This window comes from Ursus arctos, unplaced genomic scaffold (assembly GCF_023065955.2).
Source record: "Ursus arctos isolate Adak ecotype North America unplaced genomic scaffold, UrsArc2.0 scaffold_20, whole genome shotgun sequence".
Taxonomy (NCBI): Eukaryota; Metazoa; Chordata; class Mammalia; order Carnivora; family Ursidae; genus Ursus; species Ursus arctos.
The window spans coordinates 55,607,671-55,630,450 of record NW_026622875.1 but is presented as its reverse complement, the minus strand read 5'-3'; the positions used below and the strand labels follow the sequence as shown (position 1 = coordinate 55,630,450).

General features: G+C 49.7%; 1 protein-coding gene across 2 annotated transcripts in view; it reads left to right on the top strand.

Annotated features, from left to right (window-relative positions):
* Positions 1–21,336, top strand: part of ANO10 (anoctamin 10) — a 226,192-nt gene extending 204,856 nt beyond the window's left edge. For both annotated transcript variants that reach the window (XM_026496646.4, XM_026496645.4), the window contains one exon: positions 20,737–21,336. In XM_026496646.4, coding sequence (XP_026352431.1) covers positions 20,737–20,805 — 69 coding nt within the window. In that variant the 3' untranslated portion in view covers positions 20,806–21,336. The remainder of the gene's footprint in view (positions 1–20,736) is intronic.
* The last annotated feature ends 1,444 nt before the right edge of the window (positions 21,337–22,780 follow it).

Genomic DNA, 22,780 nt, shown 5'->3' with positions numbered 1-22,780 from the left:
ATTAGAGCAGAAATCAATGAAATAGAAACCAAAAGAACAGTAGAACAGTTCTACGAAACTAGGAGCTGATTCTTTGGAAGAATTAATAAGATTGATAAACCCCTGGTCAGACTTATCAAAAAGAAAGGAGAAAGGACCCAAATAAATAAAATCTTGAATGAAAGAAAAGAGATCACAACCAACACCAAAGAAATACAAAAAATATCAGAACATATTACGAGCAACTATAAACCAGCAAATTAGGCAATCTGGAAGAAGTGGATGCATTCCTAGAAACATATAAACTACCAAAACTGAAATAGAAAGAAATAGAAAACCTGAACAGACTTATAACCAGCAAGGAAATTGAAGCACTAATCAAAAATCTCCCAACAAGTAAGAGTCCAGGGCCAGATGGCCTCCCAGGGGAATTCTACCAAACATTGAAAGAAGAATTAATACTTATTCTTCTGAAGCTGTTTCAAAAAATAGAAATGAAAGGAAAACTTCCAGTCTCTTTCTATGAGGCCAGCATTACCGTGATCCCAAAACCGCACAAACACCCCACCAAAAAGGAGAATTACAGACCAATATCTGTGATGAATATGGATACCAAAATTCTCACCAAGATACTAGCCAATAGGATCCAACAGTCCATTAAAAGGATTATTCACCACGACCAAGTGGGATTCATTCCCAGCGTGGTTCAACATCTGCAAATCAATCAGTGTGATACCCATACATTAATAAAAGAAAGGACAAGAACCATATGATTCAGTAGATGCAGAAAAAGCATTTGACGAAATACAGCATTCGTTCTTGATTAAAACTCTCTACAGTGTAGGGATAGAGGGAACATACCTCAAGATCATAAAAACCATCTATGAAAAGCCCACAGAGAATATCATTCTCAATGGGGAGATACTGAGAGCTTTTCCCCTAAGGTCAGGAACATAACAGGGATGTTTATTCTCACCCGTGTTGTTCAACACAGCATTAGAAGTCCTAGCCTCAGCAATCAAACAGCAAAAAGAAATAAAAGACATCCAAGTCAGCAAAGAAGAAGTCAAACTTTCACTCTTCACAGACAACATAATACTCTATGTAGAAAACCCAAAGGACTCCACCAAAAAATTGGTAGATCTGATACAGGAATTTAGCAAAGTTGCAGGATACAAAATCAATGCAACAGAAGTCATTTGCATTTCTATGCATTAACAATGAAGCAGAAGAAAGAGAAATCAAGGAAAGAATATCCAATAGAAAAAAAGTCTCTTCAACAAATGGTGTTTGTAAAATTGGACAGCCACATGCAGAAGAATGAAACTGGACCAATTTCTTAAACCATACACAAAAATAAACTCAAAATGGATGAAAGACCTTAATGTTGAGACAGGAATCCATCAAAATTCTAGAGGAGAACATAGGCAGCGACCTCTTTGACCTCAGCCACAGCAACTTCTTGCTAGACAAATCTCTAAAAGCAAGAGAAAAGCAAAAGTGAACTATTGGGACTTCATCAGGATCAAAAGCTTTTGCACAGCAAAGGACACAGTTGACAAAACCAAAAGACAACTGACAGAATGGGAGAAGATATGTGCAAATGTCTTATCAGATAAAGGCCTAGTATCAAAATCTATGAAGAACTTATCAAGCTCAATACCCAAAAAACAAAAAATCTAGTCAAGAAATATGCAGAAGATATGACCAGACATTTCTCCAAAGAAGACATACAAATGGCCAACAGACACATGACAAAATGCTCAACATCACTCGGTGTCAGAGAAATACAGATCAAAACCACAATGAGATACCACCTCACACCAGTCAGAATGGCTAAAATTAACAACTCAAGAAACAACAGATGTTGGTGAGGATGCAGAGAAAGGGGAACCCTCTTACAGTGTTGGCGGGAATGCAAGCTGGTGCAGCCACTCTGGAAAGCAGTATGGAGGTTCCTCAAAAAGTTAAAAATAGAGCTACTCTATGACCCAGCAATTGCACTACTGGGTATTTACCCCAAAGATTCAAATGTCGTGATCCAAAGGGGCACCTGCACCCCAGTGTTTATAGCAGCAATGTCCATAATAGCTAAACTATGGAAAGAGCCCAGGTGTCCATCAACAGATGAATGAATAAAGAAGATGTGGTATGTATCTACAATGGAATATTACTCAGCCATAGAAAGAATGAAATCTTGCCATTTGCAATGACGTGGATGGAACCAGAGGCTATTATGCTAAGTGAGATAATTCAGTCAGAGAAAGACAAATACCATATTTCACTCTTATGTGGAACTTAAGAAACAAAACAGATGAACATAAGGGAAGGGAAGGAAAAACACAATAAGATGAAAATTGAGAGGGAGGCAAACCCTAAGAGATGCTGACTCTAGGAAACAAACCGAGGGCTGCTGGGGGGAGGTGGATGGGGTAACTGGGTGTTGGGCATTAAGGGGGGCATGTAATGTAATGAGCAGTGGGTGTTATATGCAACAGATGAATCACTAAATTCTACTTCTGAAACTAAAAAAAAAAAAAAAGAAAGAAAAAGAAAAAAGTTATTAAGTGAACCCGAGGTGTAATATAACAATAAATCCATAAGGGGGCCTATCCCAGGGTTGAAGGAACAGACCAGTGATGGCATTACGGAGCTAGGTTGGCTTTGGCTCTCTTCCCATCCAGCCATTGTCTGTATGTTGGCTTTCATCATGGTCGCAAGGTGGATGCCATAGCTCCAGGCATCATATCTTCACACACTCTTGTCCAAAGGCAAAGGAGGCTTCTCTTCAGAGTCTCTTTATATTAGGAAGGAAAACCTTGCCCAAAAGTCCCCAAGGAGACTTACTCTCAAGCCCCACTGGGTGGGATTTAGTTACTAGTTCATTCCCTATCAGGGAGACTAAGAAATAGCAGCTGGCATTGCTGACTTCTAGAGTGAAAGATGGGCTCCTAGAGTAGGGAACAGGTAGAGACCAGGCAGGGAGTGAAGGCACTACATAGCAGCCAAAGGGAATATATCTTGTTCTGATAAAGTTTGCAATAAGCTCTGAGGGTTGGAAAAATGCACACAATGAGAGATGCTTGAAATGATCAACAGTGAGGATGGCGTAAAGGGGATGGAATGTGCTGGATGAAGGCATTCAGAAAGATCATGACAGGCTTCAACGATGAAGGTCAGAAAGGACAGGTTAAAATTTAATCAGGATAAATCGAAGGTCTTGCATTCTATTTAAAAAATAAAAATCAATCACAAAAGTACAGGCAAAAAAAAAAAAATCTGACCAAATGAAGCACACGTGAAAAAAGCTGGCCTCTCTCCTTGGCTGCAAGTTCCAATGAATTAGAGGCTCAACTGCCAAAGAAGCTTATGTAACCAGAGGCTTAGGAATAGTGTCCAGAACAAAGGGGTGTGACCCCAAGGCCTCAGCCCTAGCCACCTCTCCTGCCCAATCTCTGTCTCTGGTTTTGTTTTTTTTTTTTTTTCCCACCTTCATCCTTTGGTGTCACACTCTCCCTGCTCAGAAAACCCCTTTCAGTGACTTCTCAACAGATACCTTCCCTTGATGACTCTTGGTCAAGTACTTGGTTCTCCAGCGTTTCCTGATCCCAGACCCTGGCCCCAAGCAAAATGGACCACTGCTGCCTTGTTTCCCGACCTAACGCCTAGCACTAGTAAGCCTAAGGCCTCAGCACTGCTTGTCTTGCTGCTGGACCCAACCTTCACTTGGAGGGCTTGGAGGATCCCTAGCATCTGCACAGTGCCTGGCACAAGTAGTGGGCATCTGTGACTCTTCATTGGTCTAATGGATGAACAAGTGTGCTCCAGCTGTGCTGTGGCATGCCGAGAGTGGTGTCTCTCAGACTTGAGGGTACTGTGAGGACAGACTAGGGGGCAGTCAGAGGGGATGCAAGTAGACCAGTAGTGAGGCCATTGCACCAGTTCCATGATGGATTCATATGACGGTGACCAAGATGTAGAGTGCAGACAAACCAGGAATAGTCAGGAGACAAAGTCAACCACACTTGGTTTTCCAAGGCTCCTGAGCTGTGCGCTTCATTAGGTGGGAAGACAGCCTGGGTTCAGGAGATGATCTTGAATTTAGTTTTGTCAGTTTAGTGACTTCCAAAGGAAGATGTCAAGTGGGCATTGGTTTTGTGAGTGTTTTGTGAGTTGGGAAGGAAATCTGGGCTGGAAGTAGGGATGTGTGTATGCTCTGCACACAGGTGGTGGCTGCAACTGGGTACATTCGATCTCTCGCAGGGAGAGCACTGTCCACGGTAGCCTCCAGCCGCTTGTGGCTATTTACATTTAAATTCGTTCAAATTAAATCGAATTAAAAATTCAACTCTTTAGTTGCACTAAACACATCTTAAGTGCTAATAAAACATTCCTTTCATCACAGAGTGTTCTGGCAGGTGGTACTGATCTAAGTGAAAAGAAGAGAGGACCTGGAGTTGACCCTTGAGGATTGTTTCCAGAAAAGGGTGGGCAGAGGGAGAGGTGGGAGGGCTGGAGGGCCAGGTGAGGGGTCTTGTCATAGTCACGGGCAGCCATGTCGGGAAGAAGTTAGTGGCAAGATGTCCAGTACAGCATCAGATGAAGATGGGAAAACGCCCTTAGATTTAACAACATGGCAGCTGGGTGACCTTAGAGGGATCTTCTTCCAGTGGATTCACCTGCCAGCAGCCACAGTGGGTTGTTTGGGGAGCTAGAGTGAGAAAACAGCCAAGAGAGACCATTCCATTGACAAGTTTGGCTGGGAGAAGGAGGAGGAAACTGAAATGACCACAGAGGGGAGAGTGAGGTTAAGAGGTAGAGGGGAGGATTTTGTTTGTCTGTTTAATGAGAGAGAGTAGGATGTTTAATAGCCTAAAGAAAATTCCAAGAATTTATTCCCCAGATATAATCAAACATTCATAAGGACCATGGTTTAGGGGGCTAGCTAATGAATTGTCCCATCACAAATGTCGCAGGCATTCAAAAGAAAAAGAACTTTCTCCAATTCCTGATGTAGGACTATCTCCAAGATTTATTTTGCAAGACAAGAAGGATATCCACAGATATCATATGCTGATATTTTGGGGGGTGGGGGACAAAACTTCTGAAAGAATGAATTGTTCATGTATCAAGAAATTGCCTCCCGAGATGAGGGGCTGGGGGGACAAAAGTGGGAGTGAATCTTTATTCATGGTATTTTTATAGTACTTGATTCTTTTAAACTGTGCACATGCATTTTAAAAATAAAAATGTTTTAAAAAGTCACTAGGAAAGGATTTGGTTAAGAGAGAGAGGTTAAATAATCAGGACAGGAGAGGTAACCCACCTCCTGTTTCTCTGGCCAGGATCCCTTGACCCTTGATTACTCCAGCAAGCTCTCCATGAAGTCAGGCATATTTTAACGTAATGAGTTTTTGTGACAATCCACGTCAACCATCCCACATTGTCTACTGGTGAATAACAAATTATCCCTGAACAGTTTCTGTGAGTCTGCACATGGCCTCTTATGTTGGGCAGAGCTGCAGGCATCCCAGGGCTGGATGAGCTCATGCTGGTGCCTGGGAGCCTGAGGGCCCGGACACGAGTTCCTCACCTTGTGGGCCTCTCCATGTGCGAAGGCCACTCACAACAGGGCAGCCAGCTCCCAACAGAGCCAGCGCATGAGAGGGAGCCCCTGAGCCAGAAGCCACAGCCTCTTTGTAACCCAGTCTCCAAAGTGACATCCCCTCACTTTTGTTGTGTTCTGTTGTTGAGAAGTGAGCCACTAGGTCCAGCCCACACTCTAGGAGAGGGGGTTCCACAAAGGAGTCCTACCCGGGGACAGGGACCACTGAGGGCCAGTTAGAGGGTGCCCACCACATAGCCCCAAACTCAGAACAGTTGAATGCTTCTTTATATGGTAATGTTCTATTCCAGTTCATCAAAATAGCTTTCACATCCTGAATAAAAGGGAGCTCATGCATTCATCACTGTAACCTCTTCCATAACCTATATCCTCAGAATAACCAGCTGCTGTTCTATCATTCTACAGTAATACTCTGGGACTCCCATCTGTTTTTGATACTTACTGAATTCTATCAATTTGATAAAATTTGGAAAGTTTGATAAAATAGGAAAGTGGCCATCACTTCACCCTTCAAAATCACTTAGGAACAGAACATTCTCGTATATCATGTAAGAGACAGGCCTTGTTAGAGCATCTGAAATTGCCAGTTGGACTTTGCTTCCTTGGGTAACCAGGGTAGTCCCATGGTCCGTTCCCTAACCACCACCCTTGGCTATCCTCCAGCTATAGAATTGGCCCCTTGGGGGGATGGGGTTTGGTGGTAAAGGAGGAGTCTAATTGGGCAGCCCAGGGAAGAAGGGAGACTCTCAGGATGTGTTTGTGGTCACTGTAAAGGGCAGAGGCAGTGGGTCTCAGCACAGAATGGGGCAGAAGCCCTCCCCAGCCTGGCTCTTTTGGCTCCCCACAATCCTGTGCCACACCTCAGAGTTCTGATGGCCCGGGTGACCAACCCTGCTCTTGGGAGCCCAGTCTGCCTCAGGGAGGCCAGCGGGCAGACAGCATCCTACCAGCTCTTACATCAGGGCCCCTTGCTTGCCAGTGCACATGAGGCCTGTCAGTCCTGCCTGCGGCAGGCTGGAGAAGCTTCCGGAAGGGTGCCTGGTGCGCCGTGTCTTCAAAGAGCAGTAGGCATGCACAGGTTTAGCGAAGCCATGGGACTAGAGGCTGCTGGTAGGTCAGGGTACTGGGGAGGTCAGGAAAGAACCGCTTCCCTAAGAGTTCCCTGCACAGCAGTCTGCCTCAAGGCAGGGTAGAAGGGCCCGGGGAAGGGGGCGAGGGGGTCCAGACAGTGCTGGAACTGGGAAAGGGGACCCTGAGAGGCGGGCTCCACCTGGGAGCTAGAAACGCTGGAATGTCCACACTCTCCCAGGGGCTGCAGGTTCTTCGCAGCACCTGGGGTAGCTAGCTGGCGTCATAGTGGCCTACCATAGGTGGGGTCAGTGGGACACTGCTGCCCTGACAGTGGAGTTCCCTGGAGGGCAGGAGCTCAAGAACTGCGGACAGCGCTCACTTCTCCATGCATCCTTGTTGGTGGTGAGCCTTTGCACCTGATGAGGGCTTTGTGTGGAAATAGCTGTCCTCTCATTGTGTAGAGGCCTTTCAGCTCTGACTCACCCGCTGTTTTGTTTTGTTCCATTTCCGCCTAGTGTGTGTTTTCCTCTTGCGGTTAGCGCTCACTTCCTCCCAGCCTGCTGCATCTGGCTGCTACACTGTGCGTGCCCGGGGAGTGACTGGCTTTTCTAGCACACCAGGGAAGTCTTGATATTGATGCCAGTTCCTTCTTGAAGGGTGGTGGGGCTTTGTCCACAAGCTGCTTTTGTGAACCATTATGGATGTTTTACTCTTCCCTTCCAGTGGTTTTCATGCCCTTTAAGTTAAGCCCACAGAAGTAAGAACATTACCTGTGTGCTTTGCCACATACTTACCCAGAATGCTCGGTTCAAAGGGCAAAAGCTGTACAGTATATACCCACAACCTGGTGCAACTGTATGCTTCTTGATTTGGTGCAAGCTTGGTTTTTGGCTTGTCCAAGACAGCTTATGGAAACACTGGTTTGCTTCCCCCTCCTAGACCCATGGGAGTGAACTGTGCGTCCGCTGCGGGCTTTGCTAGTGACACAGAATCACTTCACTAAAACCTGGCCATGTGCTCCTAGAACATTTCTTCCTTGTTCTCTTAACAAAATGACCTGCAGATCATTCAGGGTAAGAGGCAAAAATCATCTATATTTTATTACTTTTACAGGCTCCCCTGTCCGCGAACGGCTTATCTCATATGCTGTCTGCTGTTCTTGGCTTCACACAGGGAAACAGCAGTAATGGTAGAAGAGGAACTAAATATTTGAAAGCATGTTTAATTCAACACCTATTAGGTAGATCAGCTCGTGTTTCTAAATAGCAAAGCAAGAAGGCAGAGCTCTGACACTCTAGATACTGGGACTTACTTAGAAAGCTGTGTGTGCTGCCACGTGGCTTAAGCAGAATTGTGCTGGCCGACAGCTTAACCCAAACCGTGACTGTGATCTCTTCCAAAGGTCACACTAAAGACAGCACTGATCACATGGGCTAGACTCCCATCTTTCTAGAACTTTGCAGATTCTGGAAAGTGTGTGATGGAAACAGAAGGAAGCCATTGCTGCTCTCCCAGCATGAAATGCAGCCACGATTTGAGACCTGGAAGCAGTGAGTGGAACCAGATGGAGTTGGAATCAAGTATTTGGTTCTAGCTTCTTTCCTGCAGTGATTTTTAGGAGCCGCACGAAGTGCCCTTTTGCAACTTCTCCCCCTATTTTGCGTGCTCTTCTGAATATGGTGTGCAGATAGAACTACAGTGTCCTAATTTTTATTCTCCCTGAATTTGTAAACATTTCTTTTTCCACCAAAGAACACCTGAATTTGGTAATGTTGGCCTCACACAAAGAACCAAGGACATCTTCTAAGTTCATTTGTGCATTGTGCTTCTAGGACCTAAGAACAATCTGAACTTTTATATTTCCGGGGCGCCTGGGTGGCACAGCAGTTAAGCATCTGCCTTCGGCTCAGGGCGTGATCCCGGAGTTCTGGGATCGAGCCCCACATCAGGCTCCTCCGCTGGGAGCCTGCTTCTTCCTCTCCCACTCCCCCTGCTTGTGTTCCCTCTCTTGCTGGCTGTCTCTATCTCTGTCAAATAAATAAATAAAATCTTAAAAAAAAAAAAAGAACTTTTATATTTCCATTAGATGGACAACGTGAACCTGTGGTATTGCATATAAAATAATAAAGTCGCTGTCATTCTACTTCTGTTATTTTGGAGAGAACCCCAAAGAGCCTTTGGAATATGGTCAAAAACAGGGATAAGCCCATGCATTTGTTCACACTGCCTTTCAGAGCCTCGCCTGACACCTGGGAGCACTGCTCTTCAAGGCCTAGAGGGGCACATGTATAATGCACTGAGTGGCTAACCCAGGATGGGTTCCATAATTAATTTCAGTGAAACTCTGTAATCATTGCAATTTGGAAAACCCCATCTCGGCTCATGTAACACCAACACTTACTGGGCCACGTCTCCCCCGAAGCTCGTACACACCCGGGAGAAACTTAATGTGGTCTGACTAGGCGGTATGTGGGGATATCAGCCATGAATGTTCCCATTTCTTCTTCATCCAGACTCTGTGTTCTGATCACACTAGGACCTTAGATTTCTTTGGTCTCTGAGACACATGTTTGCAAAAAGAAGTCCTTTCTTCCTCACAGAAGTGATGAATTTCATGCCCATATTATACTATAGACATGAACTTTAAAAACATCATCTAGCTTACTGCTAACTTCACCTGTTAGAAAGTCTGACCTGGACCCCTCCCCCTGGAGGAAAGTTAATGGAAAAATAGTCCCTTGGACAGAGGCGGTTTGGTGCTGTGGATGGGTCTCAGTGGCACCAACGAGGACAGCGTTGTGTGACTCCAGTTCCAGATTTCCGGAAGCACTAGACAGCCTAACTGTGCTTAAGACCCTGTGACACAGCAGTGAGGTGTGTTCAGTGATGTTCCCATCACCCTAAATTCAGCCGTCAGTGTTGGTTACAGTCGCTGACACTCACCCAGGGGGGGATATAAGGTGATGGAAAGTGAAGTGAAATAAAAGATGTAGGTGAAAAGCAAGAGTTTTTCTGTTTAATGAGGCTGATAGATGGGAATGAGTAGGCGTTAGTTGCTCTGCGGGAAAGGGATGTCCAGTGAATGAAGGCTAGATCCCCTGCCTTCCACTAACGGTGTGTTTGTTGGAGGAAAGGATCATGTGTGATCAAGTAGACCATCCCTGGCTCCAGCTTCGCCCAGGCTCCTCCGAAGGGGTGCCCGTAGTGGCAGTCCTGCTGGCTTGCAGCATGGGACCCAGGGCAGCCATTCTCACCCCCCAGGGTGAAGGGAACATGCCAATCTCTTAGGCAATGGAGGCAATGTGGAGTTGTCAAAATCACAGTCAATGTTCTGTCGGCTTGGTTTTAGTCATATTATTGATTGTGAAATACTAGATTGATGGAGGCTGGAGATGTCTGTGTTTATAAAAAGCCATACAGTGCTTAGATGGGGAGAAACGACCTCGCTGCCCTAGGAAGACCCTAAAGATGCTGAGGGGCATGGGTGCTCTCTCTGCGGTCTAAATTGGGTCTGCGTTTTACAAGCACCTCTCTTGTCCTTGGTGCTGGGTGAGGTGTGTCCGAAGGCTGGAGCCACTCTGCAGCAGACAGGAGCCCTTTCTGTGCCTGCACACCCCCAGACCCCTGCAGCAGGCACATGGAAAGGGGTGCAGGTGCCTTTCAGGGCAGAGATGCAGCCTGCCCGGTGCCGCCATTCCTATTCATCCCGCTGTCTCTCTCCTAGTTAGGACTGATGGCATTGTTTTCTTAGATTAAAGGTTATTCCCCTGTAATATTTAAGAAAAATGTTTATTTTAAATTTAAAAAAATCTTTCGTTGAAACCTGGTGTGGGCAGTAGACTGTCTCCTACATTTAATTCAGTGGACTGTTTACCTCAGCCCTTTATTTTCTAAACCGTCTGGCTTTCTGCTTCATGCCACAGTGAAATCCTGCCCCTCCCACTCCTTGACTCAGGACTCCGATGAGAGGCAAGGCGCCGGGTTCCCTCTGACCAACTGCCACACACCCCACAGTCAGGGTCCTGTTAGAGATCTTTGATTTCTGTGATTAATCAGTAGTGTTTATTTCTGTCCTTTGGGCTCTTAAGCCTTTGTGTATCACCTTGACACAACCAGATTGTTGAGGTTTCAGTTGCTGGGTCCCTAAATGTCCCCAACACATGGCTTTCAGTGAACGTGTGGGGGTTTTCTCTGAAGCAGCCACTGGTGCTTACTGTCCTTTATCCTCCTGGGTGCGTCCTCTGGCCTAACAGCTCCACTCACAGCCTGAAGCCTGAGCCCTGGGATGCCCCTACCTATCAACCTAGGACAGATAAAGCCAAGGATTGACCAGATCGTCATCAGCCTTGGCTGGACACAGACCTCTCTGGGTCTCATCTCCTAAGGGACCCTAGTGACCTGTGAGTAAGCTTATGCAGTGAGAGAAGAATACTGCCCCCCTCCTTGGTTCCCAGGACTTCCAGACAAAGAAGGAGTTACATCCTGAAGGCCCCAGCACATCTTCCTACAGTGAGATTGAGAGTGGGCCAGTTCCTGAGTAGGGGACGCTGTGACAGTCTTGTCCAGGAAGTGCCTCCTGCAGACCAGACGCCTGGTTATCTGGGTGATCTGAAATGTGGAATTAATGTCTTGGTAAAGTAACAACACTAGGTGTTCAGGTTCCTGGGCTGATGCAAAGCCATCAGATTATCCCCCTCCGTCTCTTACGATAAAGAGCCCAAGACCTTATTGTAGCAGATGGAGTGGATGGAGGGCTGCTTCCTGCACTTTGCTCTGCAAGATAACATTACACCTAGAGACCTAGTTCTTTCAGTGAAAGATGCCATAAGAAAAGGAACTCAATTTGTAAAAGAAATTTAGTCATTTGTCCCCTGATTTGAGGCAAACTGATCACCATACTTTTTTAAAAAAAAGATTGTATTTATTTATTTATTTGAGAAAGAAAGACACAGAGAGAGCGGGGTGGGGGGAGGGGGAGTAAATGGGGAGGGCAAGGAAGGGGGAAAGAATCCCAAACAGACTCTGCACTGTGCGCAGAGCTGACACACGGCTCAATCTCATGGCCCTGAGATCATAACCTGAGCCAAAACCAAGAGTCAGACACTTAACTGAGCCACCCAGGTGCCCCCACCATACTCTTTTTACATAATTATTTGCCAAAACACAAAATGCTTTTTTCCCCTTTCTCATACAGAATTGGTAGCCCCTTCATCCGACTTCTGTGACTCGCCAAGGACACTCGTTCTGTGTCTTCCTCACCCTCCCTGCCATTACCCTCCTCCTTCTGTGGTCACGATGCACACAGTGGATGGCCATTCCAGAAGCACTGAGTGTTTTATCTATATAGTCTCTTATTTCCTTATCATTACTTATAGCTTTCTTCTGATCTCAGGGACTCTGGCTCTTTTTATTTCTAATGACACTTGTATTCCGCGTATTCCATCTGCCTTCTGACCTGACCCCCGTGGCAGGCCATGGAGAGGGCAGGGTTTGCGCCTTCCACCCAGGCCACTGCTGGGCTGTCCCCCCTTTGTGGATGTCCCCAGGCACTCCAGGGCCCGCCATCCTTCCTCTCTACACTTGGGTCTGGGTGTTTCCAAAGTACATCCATTCAGTTCAGCTGCCTTTTAAGCAACATCTGTTACCAGTTTTCTCTCCTCATCTAATGAAGGAGATATCGCTTATTTTAACCTTCGTTGTTCCTGAATTATGTATGACTGCCTGTACTCCCCTTTCTGTGCTTGGTGAATTGCACTTTGTTGCCAGATTTAGGTCCTGGTTCTTTCCGTATTCCTTGTCTTCCTTGTTGAAGGTGCTCTCCTTAGCGGTTCACCCATCGCTAGCCTTCTTCCCGTGTTTGAGCTGTTTGAGCACTTGTGATTTTGCCAGCAAACATTCCCACGGCATTTCCCAACATTTTCTGGTTCTTGTGCCCTTCAGAGGCCTTTCCTTTTTAAAAAAAAAAAAAAGGCAAAAAAAAGCCAAGGATTTCTGTCTTCTTAAAAAAAATTAACTCTTACACTTCTTTCCTGGCGTTGTAAGCAACTTTTTAAAATCTTGCTTAAATTTGTGCTTACAGGTCAGGAGAGGGGTTAACATGGTGGGTTCTAGAGCTCTAAACCATTCTGTGGTTTAGAGACCTAGCAGAAGCAGAAAATCTGAGCCAGGTGGGACGGGACAAAAGTGAGGCCTCACCAAGAATCAAATGTATCTCAGCAAACCCTCCTGAGGCGGAAGTGTGAGCCAGCTGACCCTGCAGCTCCTAGCACAGGTGGCTGCGGCAGAAAGCTGAATGATGTCATAACAGCACAAAACCAGGGGCATATCAGCGGGCTGGGCTCAAACCTCCTGTGAGCTGTGTGACCTTGGGCAGGCTTCTCAGCCTCCCTGGGCCCTGGTTCCATCTGTAACACGATGACAATGATATGTTTCTCATAGGGTGGTTCTGAGGAGCAAATGAGTAAATAGCATTTAGAACAGTATCTGGTATGTATTGTGATATAACTGTTGGTCACTAAGTTACACAAAGACAATGGAATGTAACAGACATTAAAAGTTAGACCAATCAAGCAGGAGGGAAAAAGAGGTTAGATATATAAGCACAATTAGAAATGCAGGAAATGAGCAGGTGGGGAGTAAGTTGCCAATAATTACATGAAGCTGGCACAGAGAACATGCATGAAGCCTGGGGCTTGCGCTCTGGACACCCCTGCCTGTGCTTCACAGTCATTGGGGAACCAACTAGACGGAGTGTGCCCATCCCATGCTGAAAGCCAGGGTGCTGGTGAATGGTCTGCTACATTCATTGCTTAGTAATTTCGTGCAAATTTTGGATAAATGGAAAGGATTGCATTTAGGGGCCCATACCTCAGAGAAAATACCAGAACCCACTGATGGAATGTGGAAGGACAGAGGCCGTGAGCAGCCCAGATGAGGGCTTTCTGCGCTTCCCAAACCCAGCAAGGTAGGCCACTTGCTCATCAGTTTCACTTTGTCATTTTTGTGTGCATTCAGCACCATTTGGCCACCTATAGCACTCCATAGCTTTGGCAGATACATAATTTTAGCAGCCTAGGTTTCAGAGACAGCTGTGGCTAATCGAACGTATTTGGCTCCTGATTCCAGAAGTATCAGAATAAGTGCTTACCTGGAGATGGCTGGGAAGCAAGTCTCAGGCTTCTGCGGGCCCTCACACTCTATAGAAAGTAATTTGCATTCTCAGGTTATCTGTGGAGTTTTCCTTCCAAGAGCCTTTGATTTTGGAAATTTACCTCTGAATCCCAACTATACAGAGAAAGCAGGACCCAAACAATTATTTAAGAAATAGATTTTAAAAAAAATTTTTTTTATGTTAAACTGACTTTACCCTCCCTGGGGTCAGCTTGTGCAGTTAATGGACTTCTGGCCCCCGGCATGTCACCCGTTGGGTGAGCTGGGCTGGGCCACCAGGTCTTGGAGCCTCTTTGGAGCTGGGTTTTGATCTTGGAGGGTTTTTGTGTCCAGCTGGGATCAAACTGGTAATCCGGCAACCTTCCTGGTGGCCCTTGACTCTCCTCCTCCCTCCATCTCCCCAGCTGTCATTGCAGACCCCCTGAGCCACAGCCAGAGCCACACCTGGGGCTTGGGGGGAACCAAGATTCCCGTTCCCACGGAGTCACAGTCCTAAGGGGCCCAGACCTGCATTGCTACCCGGGCAGGTAACTGGGCCTCCGAATGACATCCTGGGCCTTCTGACATAAAGCTCACACTGCGTTGTGTTTTCTGGGACCCCATACACGTGACCAGGAGACTTGTGATCCAGATAGTGATGTTGCCTTCAAGAATAGGAGTGCGTCTCATTTACGTACCCACCGAGAAGGGAGGCTTTCCCAGTTCGCTGTAGTCATGCTGAGTTGTGGGCTGAACGGAGATCTCGCCAGCTGCCCCCGTTGGCTCCAGGCTGTGGTCCCTCTTCCACAGGTATTAACAGAGCGCTGGCTCCAGCTCGCAGTGCTGTGTGTGGCCCGTGGGGGCAGAGTCATGCCCCCTCTCTGGGGAGTCCACACCAGGTGGGATAGAACATTGAAGCAGGAAAAACACTCACATAAACATTGACAAAAACAGATGGTGTGAGTGGAGTGCAGGAATTACAGTGGAGGGTGATGGTAACAGGCAGCCCCTCTGGGCTGAGTGACCTGGGGTTGAGTCCAGAACCTATGGGAACCCTCTGTGGTTTTTTTTGTTTTTTTTTTTAATGATTTTTTATAATATTATGTTAGTCACCATACAGTTTCCGATGTAAGGCTCGATGATTCATTAGTTGCGTATAACACCCAGTGCACCATGCAATACATGCCCTCCTTACTACACATCACCAGCCTATCCCATTCCCCCACCCCCTCCCCTCTGAAGCCCTCAGTTTGTTTCTCATAGTCCATAGTCTCTCATGGTTCATTCCCCCTTCTGATTACCCCCCCTTTCTTTATCCCTTTCTTCCCCTACCGATCTTCCTAGTTCTTATGTTCCATAGATGAGAGAAATCATATGATAGTTGTCTTTCTCTGCTTGACTTATTTCACTTAGCATTATCTCCTCCAGTGCCATCCATGTTGCAGCAAATGTTGAGAACTCGTTCTTTCTGATAGCTGAGTAATATTCCATTGTATATATGGACCACAACTTCTTAATCCAGTCATCTGTTGGAACCCTCTGTTTTAAAACCTGGCTTGGGCTGCTTTGGGATGACGTCGAGGAGTCTGGGAGGCCGGCACTGGGAGCGGCGGGTGTGCTTGACGGGGCCCCACGGCAGACTGAAGCCAGAGGAGGGGCCCAGAGGCATCCACCATAAGGGCTCAAGTTTTGATCCGAGCAGCCAGGTGGTAGTGGCCCCTGAGATGGGGTGACTGGGAGAGAAGCTGGCTGGGGTGAGGACGTGGGACTCAGAGTGCCGGCATGTTTAATTGTCAGCAGACCTCACATTTTGTACCTTTTGTCAAGTACTGAGATGAACCAGGCCTTCCTAAAGGGAGAGGTGGTGTCCGTGATGCCCTCAGGACGGCCTAAGGGGTCACTGCCCCTGCACCCTCCTGCCCTTCCCGCACTGTGGTGGGGCTTGTCAGAGCCTGAAGGCCTAGGGCAGATCTGAAGTGTTTCATTGTTATATTAGAGTATGTCCAAAACACTGCTTGTTTGAGGTAAGCTTTCCTCTGGCTCCGTCAGAAAAGCACATGACTCTTGATCTGTGCAGTTGTGAGTTCGAGCCTTACGCTGGGTGTAGAGATTACTTAAAAAATATTAAAAAAAAAAAAAAAAGTCTTGTGAAATGTTCCGCTCTTTACTTTCTTTTTCACCTGAACGGCCAGACCCTTGCTTATTTTTGCCCTGATTCTAGGTACGTGACCTCCGACAAGTTGCTTAGCCTCAGCCTGGTCAATCAATGACACAGAGAGAAGCCCTCGCTTGTGCTAAGGAGGGGTGCATGGACAGGGCTGTGCATGAGGGAGGCTTTCAGTCCTGCTCCTTCCTGCTCACTAGACCTGGAGGAGTGTCTTCCTTCCACCCCACCTGCATGCTAGAATCACCCTGGGGGAGCCCAGTTACATCAGAATGGAGGTGGGTAGGGGGCCCGTGATCTTAGCGCTCTGTCACCAGGCCTCTGCACCTGAGGCTGGCAAGATCTGGGGAGCCGGGTGCTGCAGGTGCCGTTGCCGGACTGAACTGGCCGGACTGAACATAGTTCCTGCCTGAGCCCATGAGTCCAGCAGCTGGCCCCATGGCAGCCACTGAGCTCTGCACGGAGCCAGCTCCTGGCCAGAGAAGCTTCTGGTAAACAGGAAGAGATTAATGCACAGGCTCTTTCTGTCCTTCAGCCAGGAGCTGCCCAAATAGAGTCTTTCTGTGGGTGGTTGTTGCTTTTGAGGGGAAGGGGTAATGGAGTAGCTGCTAACAGATTTCAAATTGGGCAATAACGTAATCCATTGGTTGTGATCTCCTGAGCGCTGTGAATAGAAAGATCCCAGAGCTGGCCAGAGCTGGGGCGCCTGGGTGGCACAGCGGTTAAGCGTCTGCCTTCCGGCTCAGGGCGTGATCCCAGCGTTATGGGATCGAGCCCCACATCAGGCTCCTCCGCTATGAGCCTGCTTCTTCCTCTCCCATTCCTCTGCTTGTGTTCCCTCTCTCGCTGGCTGTCTCTCTCTCTGTCAAATAAATAAATAAAAAATCTTTAAAAAAAAAAAAAGAAAGAAAGAAAGAAAGATCCCAGAGCTGATTGTTCAGCCAGAGAGAGTCTCATCTACAAGCCTGGGAGGGGGAAGGGGCCGTCCCAGGTCTGTAGAAAGCACTGCGGGGTTCAGGAAGCGTTTCTGCACTTGCCCACAGGGAGAAATGGATCCGGTGATGCATCCTTTCTTACGTTAAGCTGTGCATTTGGACCACACACTTTGTGATCAGGTTCCTCTAAATCATTACTAATAATGACACAAGAAGTCAGTCTGTGCTTTTTTAAAGAATTATTTGGAGCATGAGTGTTTTAATGAGTCATGAATTGGGGAGGATTTCATTCTCTTCATGCTGATGCTTTTTGTAGGGAAGAAGTTAACACTATTATCTTGCTTATATTTTTAATAAGGCTTTAATTTAAGAATCCCTAATGAAGCCAGGGTTTTTTTGTTTTTTTTTTAAAGGGATAATGTTGCTCCCCCCCGTCCCACACCCCCCCAGGCAGGGCTGCTAAAGAGCAGAAGTAGCCAAAAAGCTGGGCTGCCGGAGGCAACCTGGTGCCCAGGGGGCTGCTCTGTGACTCTTGGCCTGAGCCCACAGTGTGGCCTGGAAGGGACCTGCCCATTCCCACCACTCCAGCTTGCTTATCTGTGAAAGATGGCAGGCAACAGATCACAGACTTCCAAGTCTGAGGAGGTCTGGGGAGAAATTTCGAGGGCTTGTTAAAAATTCAGAGACCTGGGCCCCACTACAGACCAGCAAGTTAGCGTCTCAGGGAGGGGCGGATGAGTCTGCATTTAAGAGGCTCTCCAGACTCTTAAGTGGCCACAGGACTGAATGATCATCAAGGTTCTTTCAGATTAGAAAATCTGTGCTTCGGAGTTCATTCTGCCAATGCTTATGGTCTCCCCCCAGGAGGGGAGGGTGTGGGAAGCAGGCTGGGCTGGGGCTCAGTCTCCTGGCTCCTCTGCACCAGGAGGGTGGAGGAGGGTTCTTTTCCAAGTTCGTGACAGCAGATGGAGGGGATGTAGGCCCGTGAGCAGCAGAGAGCAGCTGGCTTCCCTGAGAGGAGCGGGCTCAAGGCACAGTGGCTTCTGACTCCATCTTTCAGGAGGAATGGCCGAGGCCTGCTGGTTTGCACAGCACAGGGCTGGGTGTCACTCACTGACCTCAAAACCAGTTTAAGTCTCCGTCTGTGGCAAACAGGCTGCTGCACCTTGTTTCTTCTAAACTGCTTGGATGTTTCTTTGGGCTTGAGCCGCAGGTTTGAAGTTCTGCTTCAGCCGCTGGCCAGCATGTCCGGCAGGGCGGGTAGGAGGCACAGGGAGACGAGCCTCTGCTCCCCTCACAGCCAGGATGCTCAGCCCTACACTGGCAAAGGCCTGGGAAGCACGGCCTTTCTGCCCACCATGGGCCATATTTCCTGTGGGGGTCACAAAGCTCCATGAGGCAGATCAGGCCCTGAGGGACCCACCACCAACGGGAAGGTCTGTGGGCAGGCTTGGCTCAACCCACCAGATGGAGGAGCCTGGTCACTACACTTGTGGAGATGGGTACTCCTGGGCACAACGGTCCCGCTGCCTGGGCTGGGGCATGAGAGGATGGTGGGGTCCCTGGCCATCGTTCCTACCTTTGCTGTCAGCAGCGCAGCTCAGTGCGGATAGCCCGTGACCTCCTGAACATGCCCTGTGCTCAGGAGCCACCCTGCGCAGGGCAGGCACTGCAGGTGGGGAGGCGGGTTCTGAGTCCCTCCCCAGGCCTCAGTGAGGCTCCCACCTTGGGCTCGGTTGTTCAGGGGAGAGCGCACGTCAGACAGACCCCTCCTCCTGGCTGCCGTGGAACAGGAGATCTGCGGACAGCTCTGCAGTCCTCCACCTGCTGGCAAGGGGCCCCAGCCACAGCCACACACAGAATGGGAGAGCAGCTTGCACCCTGCAGGGAGCCTTACAGCCTCCTTTGGATCAAAACCCATTTTGATTTTCCTCCCCATGTGGAATGCTAGGGAAGCCTAGCTAGAAAATTCCATGACACGCTAGGGAATATTTTATCCTCATTCTAGTTCTGGTTTAGTTAAATTTATTTAGCCTTTAATTTCTTACGGCTACTTGTCAAATCAGGAAATAGATTCATATTCTGTTTCTCATAAAAAGACATTTAAAAAGGTCTTGTAAGTATTAAATGACACCAGCTAGAGGAGTCTGCGGTGAATCTGGGCTGAAATAGCACAGTTTTCCTGTATGAGGATATTTTACATCAGCAGTTAACATGGGAAGTGGGCTCATAAGAGGGCAGGAAGTGCTAGTAGCAGCAGAAAAGGGAGCAGATGCAAAACCTAACTTCTGGGAGATTCTCGTGTGGCCTGGCGGGTCTGCTTCTCCAGGTCTGTGAACCACATCCGACAGGCACCGTCACCCTTGCAGGCCAAAGGCTGTACAGACATCGCAGCCGTGGGGCCTGAGGCTGGGATCGACTCCCGTGCCCACGGCTTACTCTAGGGAGGCCTGGGAAATGCTGTGGCCCGTGCAGGAAGCACTCACTCCCACCGGCAGACCCACCGGCCCCATTCCGCATTGAAAGCCATCCCCTAAAGCCTGTTTGTGTGTGGACCAGCAGGAGCCAGGCAGACCCCTCCGCAGCCCACAGGGAGAGGGGCAGCCTCCAGGTTCAGAGACGGTGACTGTCCGGAGTGGAGAGGGTCTCACGAGATACTGCAGAGCTAAAGGGGCCTCACAGGGGAAAGGGGTTGAAGCAGGGGGCAGAGGCTTTGGATTAGAGATTAGGAATGGGACTCCTCTCCCTGAAACAGAGAGAGCTTGGCGTTGTGTCCAGCCCCGCGTGGTGCTTGGGGCTGCCGCGAGGGGCAGCCAGCTACCTGGAGCTGCGGCAGTGTTTGTGCTCAGAGTTTTGTTTTTCCCAGAAGTAAATAACTGTTATCAAAAATCAGCGTGTGTATTTTAAGCCAAATTCCAAAGGAGTTATTTATTTTTTTCAACATGGCAGAGCTATAGTCATGTTTTCCAGCACCCACAGGACAGAGAGGGCTGGGAGCTGTGGGGGGTCCTCGGAGACCGGCGGGGGGCACCCCAGGACTGGGAGCAGCAGGACCTCCTCACCCCCAGCGGCCTTGTCCTTGGCTGTGGGCTCCTTCTGACACCTCCCTGTGAGCCTGGCAGGCTGCACGTCTGTCTTGGCCTGGCTCTCAGGGAGATTTCATAGGATGCCCCCAATGGCACTGGATGGCCTCATGATTTGAGATGGTCCTATGGCTGTAGGGACAGAGGGCTGGTGAAAATGTCTGCTGTTTTGGCTTATCTGCTGTGGGCCAGGGACGTCATGTACAACCCCATGGCCACCGTGCAAAATGTGCCCCATGGCTCCCAGCGTGCAGATGTGGAAACAAAGGCTCAGAGAGGTCCACTTTCCAGGGTCCCCAAGTTTACAGGCACAGAGCAAGAACTTGGCCCCAAGTCAGTGCTCCAGGCCCCCTGCTGTGTCCTTTCCCCTCCCCCTTGCCCTGGGGGTCCAGGGAGGAGGAGATTCCAGCTGCTGCTTCTCATTTCTGCATCTGTAGAATTCCTGCTGTGCTCGTAGTTCCCATAGCACAGCATTCCCAGCACACCTGGTGGCTCCCATCTGAGGAGATGGGAGGGTCCGAAGTGGGGGCTCTGCACTTTCAGGAGGCCTCAGTGTCAGAGCACCTGGCTTCTCGGGGCGCAGAGTGTGCTTTGATGGAGCTGAAGGGACACTATCACCCAGGGCCTCCCACAGCGGGGGTGGGAGCCTGTGTCACACACACCCCCCGCCCCCGGGGGCCACCGAGCAGGCTCACCTGGCTCAGCCTGTGTCCTGTGTTCTCTCAACAGCAAATGAAGCTCATGGCCCAGAACCTGAAGGAGGAATCGAGGGAAGGCAATAAAGAGGAGGAGGCCTGAGTGCCCGCCTGGGCCGCCCTGAGCGAGGGCAGAGGGGCTCCTGGAGCAACAAGGCGGCCCCTGAACCCGGACCCGGTGCGTGGCCACGAGAAGCGACACCACACAGCAGGCACCCTCTTCCCCTCTGTGGTGTCCTGGTTAGGGCCGGCGGCGAGGGCAGCAGAGACCCAGCCCTTCCCAGTCCCCCACCGGGCCTGCTTCTTCCCTCCCACCCACTGCAGCCGCCCGACTTTGGCCCAGAGCCTTGCTCGCAGTGGGCCACCGCCCCCTGAGTGCCCCTCACAGTGATGGTCAGCCCTGTGGGCTGGGTCACAGGTTGGGCTTGTGCCTGCTGCGCCACCAGCGGGGGGCCAGTCTGCAGGGGCTTCCTGCTGAGCCTAGTTGAGAGGGAGGGATGCCAGGCAGTGTTTCCAGCACCTGGACAGCTCTAAATGCCTCTTGCCTGGTCCTGTTCTGCAGTATGTCAACAGACCCTTTTCCTCACAAAAACCATAGTAACGAAGCTATTAAAGGCAACACGTACCTCTCTGACTCCTACTTACCATACGTGGACTGAACTGGCCCTCCTCTGAAATGAGCCCTGCGTCAGGTCATTAAAGGGGGAGCCACAGAGGCGGGGAGCTGTGGGGAGCTCCGCTTGAGGCAGGCACCTGTGTGCCCCTTCCAAAGCCTGTGGCCAGGCCCAGCCAGTTCTTGGGAGGTTCTGCTGCCGCTGGAGCCTGACCCCCTCGTGGGGACTGGCAAGGGCCACGGGGGCTGCTTTCAGGGCCAGCTGCCTCACCCCGCACCTTGGTTGGGCTCACCCCTGCGGAAGAGGGCCTCTGCCCAGGGCTGCCATCCACCCCTGCCTGTGCCCAGAAGGCTGCGTGCACATCTTTCATGGGCACAGAGGCAGTAACTCTGGAGCTCAGGCTTCTCCCCTGGCCGTGTCTACCCACGTCTAACCATGGGGACCACCTGGGAGGGCAGAGCCTGGCTCCCTTTTCCTGCCAGCTGTCAAGCTCGGCCTCCCTGCCTGGGCCCCTGTTCCTCACAGCCGGTGCACCACAGACCCGCGGGCCCTTCCTTCCACAAGGGAAAGAGGAGCCGGGCAGGGCTGAGGACCTTCTAGCTTCTAGACCTGTCTACCTTGGGTCCCAGCGCCTTGATTCTCTCCTTCACCTCCAAGTGGAGGTGGCCTCAACAGGCCTGTTGAGCATAGTATGCTGGGAGCCCTGACGCCCCCAGCTGCCCTCAGGGTTGTCGGGTTGGTCCTGCTAGACCGCCAAGTCTGCCAGCGCAGACATCTCTGGGTTGGCTCTACCCAGCCCCTGCTTGATCTATGGCCCTCCATGGCCCAGTTATCCAGTGGTGGTTCCATGCTTGAAAATACTTGCTGGACCATGCTCATATTTCGGAGCACCGGTGAACGGTAGCCACCGCTGTGGTCCTGAGCTGAGTCCCCAGGACCTCCCTCACTGTCCAGCCTGGGTGCCGTGTTTGCCGGGGAAGGAGAAAGTGTAGATGGGGTCCTTGGCCCAGCTCTTGGTCTTGCCCAGGTGTTGGCTGTGAACAGGAGTTAGCTCAACTCCCTGCCCATGGGCTCACAGCTGCCTCTGAGTGGTGGCCTCTCTCACACTGTGAGGCACCCGTGCAGAGCCAGGGGTCCCTGCACTCGAGACCGTCTTTCCCGGGAACCTCCCTGTATCCTTCCTCAGTACGACTCAGCAGAGCACAGTGCCTAACCAGAGCGCAGCCGGCCGTGCAGGGGCAGACGGTGCCCCTGGGGTAGGCTGGGACACACAGGACCCACCTCCACTGGGGCCACAGGGACGTGGAGGCTGGATGTAGGATCTGCCAGGTTGTGTCAAGAGGGAGGTTGGTGGGAGGGGTGCTGTGTAGGTCTGCTGGCCCCAGAGCTGCTCTGTGCCTTCTGGCTCACAGCAGGTGCTCAGCAGTGGGCATGGGAGGTGCCAAGGCCTTTTCACGGTCCCAC